This window comes from Alexandromys fortis, unplaced genomic scaffold (genome assembly GCF_014885135.2).
Source record: "Alexandromys fortis isolate MF-2015 unplaced genomic scaffold, M_Fortis_MF-2015_v1.1 scaffold_27, whole genome shotgun sequence".
NCBI classification, from domain to species: Eukaryota; Metazoa; Chordata; class Mammalia; order Rodentia; family Cricetidae; genus Alexandromys; species Alexandromys fortis.
This window is the reverse complement of record NW_026067952.1, coordinates 10,109,432-10,126,278: the sequence shown is the minus strand read 5'-3', so window position 1 is coordinate 10,126,278 and position 16,847 is coordinate 10,109,432. Positions and strand designations below refer to the sequence as shown.

At 42.1% G+C, this 16,847-nt stretch overlaps 1 protein-coding gene across 1 annotated transcript in view; it reads right to left on the bottom strand.

Annotated features, from left to right (window-relative positions):
• Positions 1-16,847, bottom strand: part of Samhd1 (SAM and HD domain containing deoxynucleoside triphosphate triphosphohydrolase 1) — a 39,090-nt gene that overhangs the window by 7,306 nt on the left and 14,937 nt on the right. Inside the window, exons 7-13 of the mRNA XM_050151196.1 lie at positions 15,453-15,611; positions 14,036-14,136; positions 12,637-12,763; positions 10,599-10,690; positions 9,310-9,425; positions 5,172-5,311; positions 3,044-3,136 (exon numbers count right to left, since the gene is read on the bottom strand). Of these exons, the coding sequence (XP_050007153.1) occupies positions 3,044-3,136; positions 5,172-5,311; positions 9,310-9,425; positions 10,599-10,690; positions 12,637-12,763; positions 14,036-14,136; positions 15,453-15,611 (828 nt within the window). The remainder of the gene's footprint in view (positions 1-3,043; positions 3,137-5,171; positions 5,312-9,309; positions 9,426-10,598; positions 10,691-12,636; positions 12,764-14,035; positions 14,137-15,452; positions 15,612-16,847) is intronic.

The window sequence follows — 16,847 nt, the reverse complement described above, 5'->3', positions numbered from 1 at the left end:
ATTAAAAAAAAAAAAAAAAGAAAAACTGCTCTGAAGCAAAGGTCTGACACTGCCTGATGCTTTAGCCTCACTGGAATCCCTGACAATCTTGGGGAGAATTTTGCTTTCAGGCTGTGTGCACGTGCGCACGTGCTGGAGATTGAACTCAGGGCCTAGAGAATGGCAGGCAAGTGCTCTACCACTAAGCCAAATTCCCGGCTCTAGACGGTATAACATTTTAAAGTTCAGGTTTCAGATTTTGGATAAGGGAGACTTTAACCTTTAACCTATACCTGGAGAGAAACGTAAGAATTCAGAAGGTCTTTCTAGGAGTTTGCCCCTGAAGGAGAGGAAAGGGAGCAAGATGAGTATAGGGTGGTGATTTCCTTCATAGGGAAGACTAACCGCGGCTAGCGGGCAAGTCTGTGGGCGGAAGGACAGATCTACAGAAGAGAGGAATATACACAGCGGGCTCCAGATCTGCAGTGCCAAGCGTGGCAGTCACTAGCCAAGTGGTTTATTTTTAAATTTTTATTTATTAGGAAATTACCACTGTACCATCCAGTTCGGGTGGCCCTCCTGACTATCTCAGTTTCTCTCGCATGTGGTCAATACTATATTAACCATCACATCCAGCAATAACTTAAAATTTAAATTAATTAACAGAATAAAAAAAATCATTTCTTAGTCTTAGGAATCACATTTAAAATGGCAGCACAGGGCCGGACGGGGGTGGCGCACGCCTTTAATCCCAACACTCGGGAGGCAGAGGCAGGTGGGTCTCTGTGAGTTCACGGCCAGCCTGGTCTACAAGAGCTAGTTCCAGGACAGGCTCCAAAGCTACACAGAGCAACCCTATCTCGAAAAACCAAAAATAATAAAATGAAATAAAATAAAATAAAATGGCAGTACAGATATAGACCTTTTTGTGATTGCAGGAGGTTCCACTGGGTAGTATTGTTCTACACACAGTAGAAAGAGCACTCCTCCTCCTGAGTCTCTCTTGGTGTCCCCTCTCCCCCAAAGGCTTTCTCTGTGAAACAGTCCTGGCTGTCCTGGACTCACTGTGTATACCAGGCTGGCCTCAAACTCACAGAAATCCACCTGCCTCTGCCTCCTGAGACCTGAAATTAAAGGTGTGTGCCACCACCACCTGGACAAACCTCCTTTAAAAAAAAAAACAGGGTCTCACACTATATGAACAGGCTGGCCTTGAACTCACAGAGATCTGTCTGCCTCTGCCTCCCAAGTGCTGGGATTAAAAGCATGCATCACCACACCTGGCCTGGCTAAGTCTTTAATTAGGAAAAAGATTTCTCTAACTAAGGGAAGATGGGAGAAAACTGAAGTTTGAGAGCGTACCTATGCAATGGCCTGTAAGTATCTTTTATTTTTATTATCTGAACACGGGGCCATGTTGGGCTATTCACTCAGGGTGAACACCTAAGATTGGTAAGTAGGGGTGAAGAGCTGAGTGGAGTAAAGATGGTTTGCTATGGAGTCTGAGAGAATTGTACCCAACCTGCTCGAAACTACAGAGGACCCAGCTAAAATTGGTGACCAGGAACTCACAGTGCAGTGATGTTTCTAAAAGGATTTGTGTAGCCAGCTATAGTTAGGGAGGAGGTTAGCATCAACACATCTAGATTATCTGGACTCTTGCCAAAGAGATGCAAAGGGTAAGGGGTTGACAGTAACTACAGAAATGGTGGAATTTGGGCTGGGGAGATGGCTCAGAGGTTGGGAGCACTGGCTGCACTTCCAGGGGTCCTGAGTTCGATTCCCGGCAACCACATGGTGGCTCACAACCATCTGTAATGAAATATGCTGCCCTTTTCTGGCCTGCGGGGACATATGCAGGCAGACCACTGTATACTTAATAAATAAATCCCCCCAAAAAAAGAAATGGTGGAATTTTATTAATAATGATTACAAAATCTAAGTTTGACTTTTTAAAAGAGAAACACAGGTAAGATAGGCTATAGCTATAAGAAAGTGAGGAGCCAATAGGAGATCCCGATGAGCTGAGTTAGGGTCAATGAAATGAAAAGGTGAAAAGGGCTTTGTGGGCAGAAAACAAGACACCTCTGCTATTATCACATAATCTCAATATACTGACAGAACATCACTAGGAAAATTTGAAAAGTGGCTGATAATGTTGATTTTCTAAGACTACAGCTGATTCTCATCCTTCTGGCTTTCTGTGTCTCCAAGTTTGAGTTATTTTGGATTTTTGCATATATATTTTTAAAATTAAGTGCATGAATGTGTGTCTGTGCGTGTGTGCGTGCGTGCGTGCGTGTGTGTGTGTGTGTGTGTGTGTGTGTGTGTGTGTGTGCGCACAGAAAGGAATCGCAGGAGGACATTGGATCCTGGAGCTGGAGTTATAGGTGGTTTTGAGTCACCTGACTTGGGTGCTGGCAACTGACCTTCCTGGTCCTCTGGAAGAGCAGAAAGTTCTTAAATGCTGAGCCATCTCTTCAGCCTCTTTGCTGGGTCTGTTTGTTTTGAAACAGGTTCTCACTATGTAGCATTGGCCAGCCTGGAGCTCACGGTATAGACCAGGCTGGCCTCAAATGTGTGTTTCTAATGCCTCTACTTCCTGAGTGCTGAGATTTCAGAAGTACATCACCACCTCCTACCCTCCAAGTTTTTTATGATGAGGGAAGGCTTTTTTTTGTTTTTGTTTTTAATTTTGTTTTGCTTTGTTTTTTGAGACTGGGTCTCTCTACACAGTTTTGGAACTTACTATGCAGACTAGGATGGCCTTGAACTCACAGATCTGCCTGCCTCTGCTTCCTGAGTGCTGGGACTAAAGGCTACCACCCTCAGAGGGAAGGCTTTTTGGCCTTTTTTTGTTTTGTTTTGTTTTTTTGAGACAGGGTTTCTCTGTGGATTTAGAGCTCTGTAGACCAGGCTGGTCTCGAACTCACAGAGACCCGCCTGCCTCTGCCTCCCAAGTGCTGGGATTAAATTAAAGGCGTGTGCCACCATCGCCCGGCTTTTTGGCCTTTTTTTAAACCAGAATTTTTCACTTAATCTTCTCTTGGGCTCACCAACTTACATCCACTATGAAATCTTCGGCCTTCAGTTGGGCTTCCAGGCACACATCAGGTTTGGTGTTAACAATCTCTTGGGGAAGCTGTTCGTAATCTTCCTAGAAGAGATGAGACTTCCCAGTTAGGACCCAGTTTGTCCTTACGTACTTGTGCCATGGTCATGTTCCTTCGATACCAATCAAAACAGAGATACCCCATCAAGAAAGCTCCACGCATGCGAGCCTGGAAATAAACTGGGCAGTTTTCATTAAAAACAAACACAAACAACCAGCACATTTTGGCAAGAATGTGGCATCCGTCCACGCAGAGCTACCTCCTGCTGCTTTTGCAGTGTCTGGTGTTGCCAAAGGCCCCTGTGACATTATCTCATATCTCACCAGTAAGCTGCATACAGACGCAAGCTCATCTTTCCCAGTCCTTCTGTATTTTTGGCCCCATATAATACAAATAACACACAAAATCCATGGAGTTAATTGCTCTGATGCTGGTGAGGCTCCTGGGCAATGGCAGACTATTAGTACTTACATTTCTGGAGAGCCAAAAGTTAAAGGTCAATTTTTCTTTTACAGTTTTTTAAATAATTTGTTAATATATTGGTTTCTACATGCTCTTACATTTATATAAAATATTTACACATATTCCTTACAATTTGTACATACATTAAATGGTTGTATCAAAAACACTGTTCTATGGAATTTTATAAAAGAAAAATCAAGTCGGGGAAAATTACTTATAAAACATTAGCAAAAACCCGTGATATCGAGGAAAGAGAAGTTCTCCTATTCATGTTCATTGGATTTTCTCAGCTACTTAAATTTTGGCTTCCCTTGTTGCTGTTGGCCCAGACTTCTCATCCTCTATAATAAGATCATCAGGTCAGAAAACGAAAGCAGTGGAACTGTGGAAGGGGACCTCCGTCTGCAGACGGGTGCTCTGCTATCAGCCCGAGGCAGATCAGGAGCCTCTGGAGGTGGGGACACAGCCACAGACTGTGAGTTCTGCTCTCCACCAGCTCTGCCGCACAGCCTTCAAGCTGCCACCCACTTCAGTTCCTTAACTTTCCCATTCTCTGGGAGGGAGCAGGTGCTGAACTCCGGTTTCATCTTTTGAGAGAATACTGACCAGCCTGCTGCTCCAAAGCAGGAGGCCACCAGCACCTCCTCTACCAGCAGCCTCTCCCTCATTTGGTAGAGAGCTGGGGATTGAGAGTGGAGGGTGGGTGCTCTCCTGGGCACAGGAGTCAGTGTGGAGAAATAGGGGTCCCTCCTCCTGATATTTTACATAGAATCATAATTTATAGATTACCCACGATCTTCCTGTTCTTACCCAATGTCAGATAATTAATACTAATTGCTTTCTTAAAAATATGAAACATGCCACAATAAAAAACATAGTTTTGTATATTTTTATAACTCTTTCAGTTCTTTGAGGTCCCTGTCTGCCTAGAGAAGTCTGTACTCTTCCACTGGCTTAGCTACAATTCAAGTGCTCACAGTCGGGGGAAGGCAGAGAGGGTCCCTCAAGGTGCAAGGAGGGTAGGCCGGCACAGGTCCCATTTGGTAGGCAGAGCAGGTGAGTAGACCCCCACCTACCCACTGCTGTGCAGGGTCAGTTTTCCTGTGCTGCTCTTAAGGTCAGCATGATCTTTGCACTCCCTCCTCGTTCAAGGAAAGGCGTGTTTTATACTAAGTCAGAGAAGTTCAAGGTCAGTTTTTGACTGCACTAGTCAAGCAGCCCTAACCATCATTGTTCAAGGGTCACCTAGAGATAAAACAGGTTCTCCGAGCAGGAGTGAAGCTCACACAGGTCTTATTTTGAGGGATTTCCCCTTACATTCATTGTCCAGTCTTGGATCTATCTCAAACTTGAGGTCCTGACTGAACGTGAGAGCAGATTTTTATTATAGTCGCTTAGACCTGCCTCTGAACCTTAACCCGACTACTTTCACGAGCAATGCTTTTACTATCACCCAGCCTCAGTTTTTTCGTCTGGTAAACAGGCCAAAGAATAGTATGTAGATGAAATGAGAACACACAGGAAGCATGGCTACTGGGAAGATTAACAGCTTCTTCTTGAGGACAGAGACTGGGATAACCCTGCAAGAACAGCAGGGTAGCTAATGATACAACTTACCTTTCTAATTTTGTGCTGACCGTTTGGCTGGGTCTCACCCAAATACTTGTATAGATCACGGCGTTCGATGTTCCTTAAAATATTTCGTGCCTCAGACAACCGTGGATCAGTAGAGTTTAAAATCTCCAGAAAAATGTTATCTGTCAATGTGATGAAATTTCATTCACATTAAAATGACAGTAGATTTAACCATTGTGGTCCTGAAATGGTCTTAATAAGGCAGAGTGTTGTGACTGTGTGTGTAGAAACGATGGCAGAGAGGGGCAAAGGTGAGCACAGAAGTGGAAGATCCTCCCGTGAGATGAACCGAGAGTGCACCACAACCGATGGCCTGGGCTGGGGCACGCAGTACACAGACTTACTTATTACTGTTGGGCTTTTATTTTTGTAATTGAGACAAGATTTTGCTAATTAGCTCTAGACAGTGTTAAACACTTACAAACAAAATTATGTCTATGATCTACTTAAAACAGCTCAATGTTTGCCAGAAGGAGGTAGAGGGAAAGAATTGCTACGTGTTGATAACAGTTAAAGCTAAGTGACAAGTGCATGGAAGTTTGTAAGCTGACTTATTCAAAGGTTTTTATAACGTTTTAAAATATTTTATTCTATGATGCTAACAGAAGGGGAAAAAACCTTCCCTTTCTATGATATTGTTATATCAAGATTCCTAAAGTTCAAAGTTTAACATTAATATAATTCTAATAAACTGACAAAACAATGACTGCTTGCTGTCCAGCCACAGACTTGAGGATCTATATTCCAGGTAGTCATTTCTTAAGTATAGACTAAGAACGCTTCTGATTTTGATGGAGACATCTTCTTGACTTATGTACGAATAAAAATAAATATATCACTTTTAACCAAAATTATTATTATTTTGTTTTGTTTTTCGAGACAGGGTTTCTCTGTGGTTTTGGAGCCTGTCCTGGAACTAGCTCTTGTAGACCAGGCTGGTCTCGAACTCACAGAGATCTGCCTGCCTCTGCCTCCCGAGTGCTGGGATTAAAGGCGTGCGCCACCACCGCCCGGCCCAAAATTATTTTGAAGTTTACAAATTTCTATTATGGCTCTGAAAGTGAGTCTCCTTGCCTCTTCTACAACATGGATTTCAATACAGACTACAAATAATAATAACAATAACATAGCTGACTGACATTTTTGTCTCTTAGAAAAAGTTCTTATAAGCTTCATGAGATCAGCTTGGATTCCAGGTCAACATAAATTCAGATAAGTATTACTTGTCAAAAGTTAGTTTTCCTACCTGCCTATTTAAAAAAAAAAAAAAATGGGTGGGGGGACTTTCCCTCTCTCCTGGCTTGGAATACCCTTCTCTAATCTGCTAAAACTCTACATTTAAAAATTCCAAATAGACACCTAAGAGAAAAAGTTTCCTCTTTAAAATTCCTAAACTTCATTTTCTGCCATTGATACATATCTGTTCCAGCAGAAATAAAAATCATTTAAAAGATTACAGATAACTTGGCCATCTCACAGCAGCCCTGCATGTGCCCTGCCTGCCAGCTCACTCCCCAGGGGCTCCGCTGCACTCTCCTGACCCTCTCTCAGCACAAATCGATACAATCGCTGCCTGCAGGGACAACAAATCAAACAGCCTGCTCTGCCCAGGTTTTCAGGGTGTTCCAGTCTTCAAGACCTCCAGCTTCGCCATCAGGCCAGCAGGAAGCAGCCATGAGTGATTTCTACAGTCCTGTGTTACTCATCCCTTTTTTTAATGAACTCTACAGCCCAGGGGCTGGACCACCTTTAAAAATTGATCTATTGGGCTGGAGAGATGGCTCAGTGGTTAAGAGCATTGCCTGCTCTTCCAAAGGTCCTGAGTTCAATTCCCAGCAACCACATGGTGGCTCACAACCATCTGCAATGAGGTCTGGTGCCCTCTTCTGGCCTGCAGGCATACACGCAGACAGAATATTGCATATATAATAAATAAATTGATCTATTACTGTTGTATAAATTCTGCCCACGATCCTGCAATGCATGTGCTATCAGACAATCTCCTTATGTACGTCTGACAATTGTTCTGTTGTAAAAATCTTGCCATGTATACTTTGAGACAAGTTGGTACTTCCCTTTCATAGCCAAAATGGCTTGTTATGCCTTGATTACAAATTTGACTTATTAGGTCAACTTCAGCTGCAGCCTTGGTACCACATATGCATACCTTAAATCCAGGTAAATCTTTTATCTAACAGTGCTTCATCAAAATGCAGATTAATACAATTAATCAAAGGCTAATAGAGCAAACTAACTTTCTAAATTCAATCTTTTCTTTTTGATAACTCAAAATCATAACATTTAGATACACCTAACCACATCATGTCATCCCATTATAGATTCCTATATTGTTCCTCTTCTTTACCATAGAGCAGAGATATTCCGAAATCATATACAACTACACTTACAAGATGGTTCAACTAATTCTCAGCTTACCATCAATATATATTATTATTAATTATAGATTATTGATTATAAATATTATTGTTGATTATAAACAGAGATTGTTAATATAAATGTTGACTAAATACTAGTATTAATTATTGACTAATAATTTCAGTATCATTACTTATTCTTCCAGTCATCTTCAGACTTTTTAATTATCCACGTTACTTGCTGTCCTAAGATTGACTTACTTGCTTCTCTTTCTAAACAGAAAAGGCTGAGATGCCAGGAGTGTTTTTCATGAGCTTTTGTGGGCCATGACGCAATTACAGCGTATCACAATTGATAATTCAGATCTCAACCCACCCGAGAAATTCCTCAGATGGAGGAACCCTGCCCAGCAAAGCCAGCAGGGCCACTGACTCTGAAAACTCTTGCTTTCATCTATAATTCGCTTGTGCAATAACAGCTATAATGTCTCCCCATTACCATGCATTCTCATGTAATGTGTACATGTGATCTCATGATTACATCTCAATCTTACGGGCACACATATCTGTGGACGGTCAAAAGCATGGCTGCTCTCTACACTATGTCCTCCACATTACGGTGAGAAACTTAGAGGCCTGTTCTCTATCACTAGCCTTACTGACGGAGCAAGCTGGCCAGACATGTGTCCTTCTGGACAGAACACAGACGAAACTTCCACAGATATTACTTATGAAATTGCAGGTGTCTGGCCTTGTACGACCTAAGCCTTGAGGGGATTTATGATGAATTAGGGTGGTACTGCGGGTGTCTCTCCTTGTTTTATCTTAGTCCTTCAAGAGACCAATAGCACCTAGCTGACTAACCATGTCCAGATATTATTAATCACACTTAAAATAATGCACGTATTCTTTGCCTTTTCCTTAGATTTCTCAATGGCTTAGTTTTCTCCCTTTGTAACCTGTGGCAGCCCCTTTAAGAGACAGCCTTGCAGCTGTGGTTAGCTACAAACTAACTGTTAAGTTTTGCTACATATCTTCAAAGAATGCCTGTGTCCCTGAGAATTTTCCAGATAGTTTTTTTTAATTACTAGCAAGTTGCTAATGAATGGATATATATACATGCTTGGGAATTGGTTATGGCAGAAGAGTAGACTAAGAATATAGAGATAGAAAACTGTAGAAGAAATAGCTTGAGAAGAAATAAGATGGAGAAGAAAAAAGAATGTAGATAATCAGAATAAGAATGAATTGGAACAGAGTATTGTGACAGAATATTGAGATTAGAATTGAGACAGAGAATTAGAACGAAGAAAATATAAACAATTAGGAGGAAAAAACAAAGAGCCTATGAATAGAAAGAGTGTAGTGAGAGAAGATTCTTTTCCTACAGCCATCAGACTTTAGTTCCTACGCTTCTTGTGGCTGCTCTACTGGAAAGTCTTCAAGGCAGGCCCTTAAAGTATTTCAGTCCACTGTGATGACAAGGTTTGTTTTTTTTTTTTTTTTTTTTTTTTTTTTTTTTTTTTTTTTTTTTTTTTTTTAGTATTAATCGAGTTGTATTAAGTAACAATGAGTACACAAGAGGTACTGTGCCTCATTTAGGTGTTACCTCCACTACACCTACTTTAAGAATGATTTTTTTTTTTTGTAACTTCACATATGTCTGTACTCCTTTCTCATGTCTTCTCTATCCCCGCAAGGGCAGCTGACATCTGACATGGACATGTGTGTCCCCGAGTTCTTACCCGTCAGCTTAGTGAAGGCTTCCATGTCATCAATGGCTGTAGAAATACGGCGCTTCTCCCCATCGGTCCCTATAATCTCCACGTAGGGGTCTGCTTTGATGAAGGCCTCTTTGATCCTAAAGATCATATAACACACAAAGACATTTGAAAATTCACTTTATACCTTGCTCAAAAAGATCTTTCTAGTTTAAGAAAACAAAATCTTGAGGTATGATGTTCAAAGACAGCTGTTTATTGATATCCTTATAATGACATGATGACCTGTGAGCTGCGTGCCTACTATGCTCCAGGCACTACGGCGGAGCTTTACAGACCTCATTTAGTTCTTCCAATAATACATATATTCAGCTCCAAATTTATAAAAGCAGAAATAACATGACTTTTCTTTAAACAAGCTCAGAAGAAGCAATCAAGCTTTGAACCAAAGCCTTTCTGACTCTAAACTGGAAACAAAATTACTTTAGCTCTTTCCTTCTCTCGGGACAAGGTCTCATGTAGCTCAGGCTAGCTCCAAAGCTGCTACATACATAAGGCTGACTTTGAACTGCCTCTCCTCCCCAGTGCTGGCATCACAGACATGTGCTCTCATATTCAGCTTTACAACTCCTTTCTTGTTTGTTTGTTTCGCTTTATGATGGGTTTTCTACACAGCTCTGGCTGTCCTGGAACTCACTGGAACCAAATGTGGTGGTTCAGGCCTGTGATCCCAGTACTTGGGAGGCGGAAGCCAGGGAATCATGAATTTGAGGCCAACGTGGGCTATATAGTAAATTCCAGACCTGCCAGGGATATAAGTATGAGATCCTGTCTTAAAAACAAAAAAAGGACACTCCTGATGGGGTCTCTGAGACATGTAGAGACTGTGCACTTTTTGGCTGTAGTTCTGACTAGAACAGGGAAAAAGATAAAATTCTTATTTGCTACTCACTTTGGAAAAACATTTGACAGGATAAAGGCAGAAATTAGCATAAATATTAATTTTGTTGTTAACTTAGAATGTTGTCAGCTGTTCATGACTCACTACCTCTGTGAATAATAGCTGTATGTAACTTCCTGCACGGGGACTCTGAGCCATTCTGGCAGCATCTTCATGCCTAGCCTAGGCCAGCTCCTGTTTCTCCATCTACCCCATCACCACATCCATTTTCTTCCTCCTACATTTCCTGTATGCCAGTCTTCTTCTAAGGAAGCCTTTTTAGATTGCACAGCTTGCACAGCTTGATCTGGGAATGCTCACGTGGCAAAGCATGATGTAAACTTTTATAATGAGGTAACACTGACATTCTTACATTATATCGATGAGGTTGCTGATTTTATGTTGATAAGCTCTGCGATGTAAGCTGTTGCGTGTGTAGAACATGTCATACAGATTTCCAACCTCCTGCAAGGGAACAGAATGGTAATGCAGGATCAGATTGTGTTCTCTGTTGGAGACAGGCTCTCACTATGTAGCCCTGGGTATCCTAGAACTCATTACATAGATCAGGCTGGCCTTGAACTCAGACATCTACCTGCCTCTGCCTCCTGAATGCTGGGACTAAAGGGCCAGCATACATAAAGACTCTCCTATAGCATAATTCTATACTACTTTTTAAGTTGTATGAGTATCATTGTGGTGATTTGAAAGAAAATAGCCCCCAAAGGGAGCCGTACTTTAGGAGGCGTGGCTTTCCTGGAGAAGGTGTGGTCTTGTTGGAGGAAGTGTATCACTGTGTGGGTGGGCTTTGAGGTCCCAAGCCATGCCCAGTGTCACACTTGGTTTCTTGATGCCTACAAGATGTAGGACTCTCAGCTACCTCTCCAGTACTATGCCTGCCTGCAAGCCATCATGTCCCACCATGATGATAATGGACAGAACCTCTGAATCTGTAAGTGAGCCACCATAAGTAAATGTTTTCCTTTATAAGAGTTGCCATGGTCATGGTGCTTCTTCATAGCAATAAAAACCTAACTAAGCCGGGCGGTGGTGGCACATGCCTTTAATCCCAGCACTCGGGAGGCAGAGGCAGGCAGATCTCTGTGAGTTCGAGGCCAGCCTGGTCTACAAGGGCTAGTTCCAAGGAACCAAAAAAAAAAAAAAAAAAAACTACGGAGAAACCCTGTCTCGAAAAATCCCCTCCCCCCAAAACAAAACAAAACAAAAAACCTAACTAAGACATCATCTAGTAAGGACCTAATTTCCAATTTTCTTACTTATTTAGCCCATCTCTTTAATGTGCCTCACTTTGCTCACTTGTTGAATAGAAAGTATGGCTTGTCCCACCAAAACTCACATCAACATTCAGTCCCTAAAGCAATGTTGGTGAGAGAGGCAGGACCTTTAAGAGGTGATCAGGACTCCGATCTCAAGAGATGACTAGGTCAGTTTGTGGGAACAAGCTGTTATAAAGTCAGTCTGGCACGGCCAATAGAGTGGAAAAAACCCTTAGAACACTTAACAAATCCCAAGCATTAGGAAGGGTTTGAAGGAGCTAGGCAGTTGTGCATGCCTTTAATCCCAGTAATCAGGGGGCAAAGGCAGGCGGATCTCTGTGAGTTTGAGGCCAGATTGGACTACAGAGCGAGTTCCAGGACAGGCTCCAAAGCTACATAGAAACCCTGTCTCAAAAAATCAAAAAAGAGAAGGGTTTGAAGGGCTAGAGAGATGGCTTAGCAGTAAGAGTCTGCTACTCTTACAGAGGACCTGAGTCTGGCTCCTAGCATCCATGTTGGACATATCAAGTACCTGCAACTCCAGCACCAGAGGATGTGATGCCTTCTTCTGGCCTCTGGGGGAAGCTATCTTATGTGCCTGTACCCACACACAGCCACATATGTGCATGATTAAAATTAATAATTTTTTTTAAAGATGAGTTTGTGGAGCTACAGAGACATCACCAGTTAAAAGAATGTTTGTTGCACAACCATGAGGACCTGGGTTCGAATCCCAATCCCATCATCTATGTAATAAGCAACCCCAGTGCTGGGTGAGACAGGAACAGGAGGATGACTAATAAAAAACATGAGTACAAAGTGTAGGGAACCTTGACATAAAAGGATAAGGCAGACAGTGATGGAGGGCAGCCTCTGCATGCGTTCACACAGGCATGCACAGCAAGCACACACATAATCCATATATGTACATGTACATACACAATCTAAAAAAAATCAAAAGAGAAGGAAGGAAGGAAGGAAGGAAGGAAGGAAGGAAGGAAGGAAGGAAGGAAGGAAGGAAGGAAGGAGGAAATGAAAAGAAAGATGGCTTCTGGATCTTTTCAAATTGCTAAGTGATTATTTCCAGATTTCAGACCAGGGGCTGTATCCTTATTTTCTGAGGATGGGACTTACCTTTTCCCTAGTACAGATGTGCTTCATCTTATAGCCACCTTTATTGTCTTCCACTTCACAGACACGGGAAAACATAACATAGCGCTTGTAATCAAAATTATTTTTGATTCCAAGATGGTGACAGTCCCTAGAAAGTTCCAAAGCAGAGATACAAAACATTTCAACAGGGAAACTGTGCCTTAAATACAAACAGTACACTTCTTTTCTTTCTTTTCAATTCTGAACCAGGCTTTGGATCTACCAGCTTGCAGAAGGCTGGTTGGGGACTGAAGAATACACCGAAGGACACAGAGAGGTGTGACTGGCTAGCAGAGTCAGCAAGAGATTCCCTGGAAGAACGTGACTATCGAATGGAAACCTGGAGAGCTAGCACCAGGTGCAGTGTGTAGACACTGGATTATGAATTGCACAAGCTAACAGTAACAAGGTAGTTAAGAAGCAGCTAGGGAATTTTGAACTCTGACCATATATTAAGTAATACCTTAGCCAGGAGTAGTGGCACACACCTTTAATCCCAGCACTCAGGAGGCTGAGGCAGGAGGATCTCTGAGTGTTTTTAGGTTTAACAGAGACACTTTATTTACAGAGCCACATAGAAATATTTCATGATGAGATCCTATGTTGCCTGAGATTTGCTTTAAAATAATGTGAAATCACCCAGGAGACAGAAGCAGGCAATCTCCATGAGCTTGATGTCAGATTGGTCTACATAGTGAGACACTGTCTCAAACTAGCATTAAAATAATTTGGAGGGTAGAATGATCAAAATAAGATTGGTCATGGGAGGCAGAGTGTGGTGGTGCACGCCTTTAATCCCAGCACATGGGAGGCAGAGGCAGGCGGATTAAACCTGGACATGTTCTAATCTTTAATCCCAGCACGTGGGAGGCAGAGGCAGGCGGATTAAACCTGGACATGTTCTAATTTGGTCTGATTGGAATTATTGCGTCGGTGGAGAGGTCGGCCATTCAAGGAAAAATACTTAACACACAGCAACTTGAGGTATGAGCACCTGGAAGGTCCTTATGCTGTTCTCACTTATGACTAAAATCCTTCATTACGTTTAAGAACAAAGCCTTGACTGTGAAGAAGTAAACAGAGAGAAAAAGGGAATTTTCCCCACTTCAAAATGAGACTGTCTTCTACTTTGACCCAGCTAAAGGGCTAACCAGAGCCCAACAGGACCCAGAAGAGTAAGTGATGGTGATGCAAGACGAGGCAGGAAGGAACCCAGAACATTCAGAACGAGGGAAGGCTGTTTCGCTTCTGCCACAGCGGCCACGAAACTAGTGCTACAGCCATGCTAGGACGGCTGTGCCCAACTTCTGATTAGCTGGGTAGGCCCTTATGCTACATCTGTACAAAGATTTCAGCAACGTGGAAAATGTCCAGTGCATACCTGGCAAAATAATCCCATTTGTCCACATCGATGCCATTTCTTTTGTTAGCCACTATCTCATAGAGGAAGCTCTTCTCGACAGGACGTCCTTTATAGGGCCACTGGAAAACAAGAGAGTCTCATGGAGGTTTTAGGTAGACGCAGACCTATTTATAAGCAAGGCAACCCTATCGACATGCAAATTACAAACAAGACCGTGAAGTCAGAAGGCTAACCTTTCTTTCTCCTCCGCAAGTCTGCCGAAGTAGGAAGGGAAAAGAAATGCTGAAGTAAGTATATGTTATCCTATTAATACCAAGTCTTCCATCTGGGAATGTTGCTCTGTGGTACAGTGCGTGCAGGTGTGACCACCTGGGCTTGACTGCCGGCATCACAAAAATAAATGAATAAATAAAAGTCTATAAATAGCTGGTGGGATGGCTTAGCAAGTAAAGGCTTTTGCTGCCAACCTGAGTTCTATCCCTAGGACCCACAAGGTGAAAAGAGAGAATTGACTCCCGCAGATTGTCCTGTGACTTCCACATGTACACTGTGGTCCACAGGCAGCTGTGTGTGTTCACGCGCGAGCCTATGTATGTGCTTGTGTGTGTACATACACAGAGAGACCAGAGGTCAATTTTGAATGTCTTCTTCTGCCTCTCAGTGATGAGGTTACAAGCCTGTGCCCAGCCACGCTTTTTGTTTGTTTGTTTGTTTGTTTGTTTTGTTGAGACAGGGTTTCTCTGTGTAATAGTCCTGGCTGTCCTGGAAGTTACTTTGTAGACCAGGCTGGCCTCGAACTCACTGAGATGTGCTTGCCTCTGCCTCCCAAATTCTGGGATTAAAGGCGTGCACCACCACTGCCAGGAGCTTTTTTTTTTTTCAGTTGTTGTCGTGTGCTGTGGAACACTCTTTGTGCACTGTAAATATGCATTACTCTCATTGGTGAATAAAGAGCTGACTGGCCGATAGCTGGGCAAGAAGAGAGGGATATCCTAGTCTGGGATAGCCAGACTAGAAGGATGCTGGGAAGAAGGGCAGAGAAGCAGCAGACTGTGGTGAAAGAGGGTATCACCACAGGGCAGATGGTAGATAAGCAATTTGGGTTAATTTAAGTTGTAGGAGCTAGTTAGTAACCATCATAAGCTATCGACCGAGCATTTATAACTTTTACATTTTGATCCTCCTGCTTCTGCATCCCAAGTACTGACGTTGCAGACATAAACTATCATTTGGGGGAAATAATGTCTAAAGAACTCAAGATGAGGGGGAAAATACATCTTTTTGCTTTTGTTTTTGCATTAGAAGGCAGATGTACATAACTTATATTCTGATATTTAGCACCCCTCCAATAGCCAAATGTGTAGCTCTGACAGAATCAAGGACAGACTAAATGGAAAGTGACCGTTGGCTCTGATTAACAAGAATAAACACTCACCAAAGAGTCTTTGATTGGTGTCCTTTGATCTGGTCCACAAATTTGTTCCTTGATAAAGGGAATATCTTCTTCAGGGACGAGACCATAGTTTCTCATGATAGGTTTGAGGTTATTAGAAGTAACCAGATGATCAAACATGTCAACTGAGCCTTGTTCATGCTGCAAAAGTGAATACAACACAGCCTGTTACAGATTCACTAATTAAACAGATTATTCTGAATTCTAGGTAACCTCAGATGAAGTCTCGCCGAGTGTCGATTACTGAGTTTCCAACTAAATTGTTACAACTTTTAAGTTAGTCGATTTTTGTCAATATTTATTTGCCTAGAAAACATTTTCAGTTGGTGGATTTTTTTTTTTTTTTTTTTTTTTTTGGTTTTTTGAGACAGGGTTTCTCTGTGGCTTTGGAGCCTGTCCTGGCACTAGCTCTGTAGACCAGGCTGGTCTTGAACTCACAGAGATCCACCTGCCTCTGCCTCCCGAGTGCTGGGATTAAAGGCGTGCGCCACCATCGCCCGGCATGTGGATTGTTTTTTTTTTTTGAGATGGTCTCACTATATAGTGCTGAAGTCGTGCCCCACCATGCCCAGTCACAAGGCCACTTTTATCAGCTTCTGAAATGGGCATACAAAGGGATGGGCTTCACTGCGGCATCTTCACAGATACTTTATCTTATTGGGCCTCTTCCACAAAGCCATGTTTCTTATTTCATAAATAAATACAACAAAAATATTTTATGAAATATAACTATTTATGTTACCAAGAAGGATATTACCAGATGATATAGGCAGAATGAAAATCACTTTAAAATTTAGGGTTTTTTTTTCAAACACAGAAGAACATTTGAAGTTAAGAGCTGTTGATTGATATTTCCACAACATTGCCAGTAAAATTATGTGTCTCCCAGCTCTAGTGTCAAGATCTGACTTAAATTCTCAAATCAGTCACCTGGTTGCTCATGTCTCTGTTCATCCGTTCACAGTCACTATAAAGAACAACTGACCCCTGGAGATATCAGTCCTATCATATGTCTTATCAAAACTGATTAAAAATGAAAATGAACCTGGAATGATCCTATAACTATTATGAATTGACTCAAGATATATTAATTACAAACACATAAATAATAACTTTGTTACCTTGATTATGTGTTGTCTGTTTTTATCACCCACACTGACCTGAACTCACTAAATAGCCTGGACTGGCCTGGAACTTGCGCTTGTCTCCTCGGGGCCTCAGGAATAATTATATAGAATGCTGGCTCACACTTCATAAATCCACATAAACAATCACTGTTCTAAGTACAAAACCCTATTATACAATAATAATAATTAAATGAAACATGGGGCTCAGTGGTTAAGAAAACATGCTGTCCAAGAAGAGGACTGGGTTTGC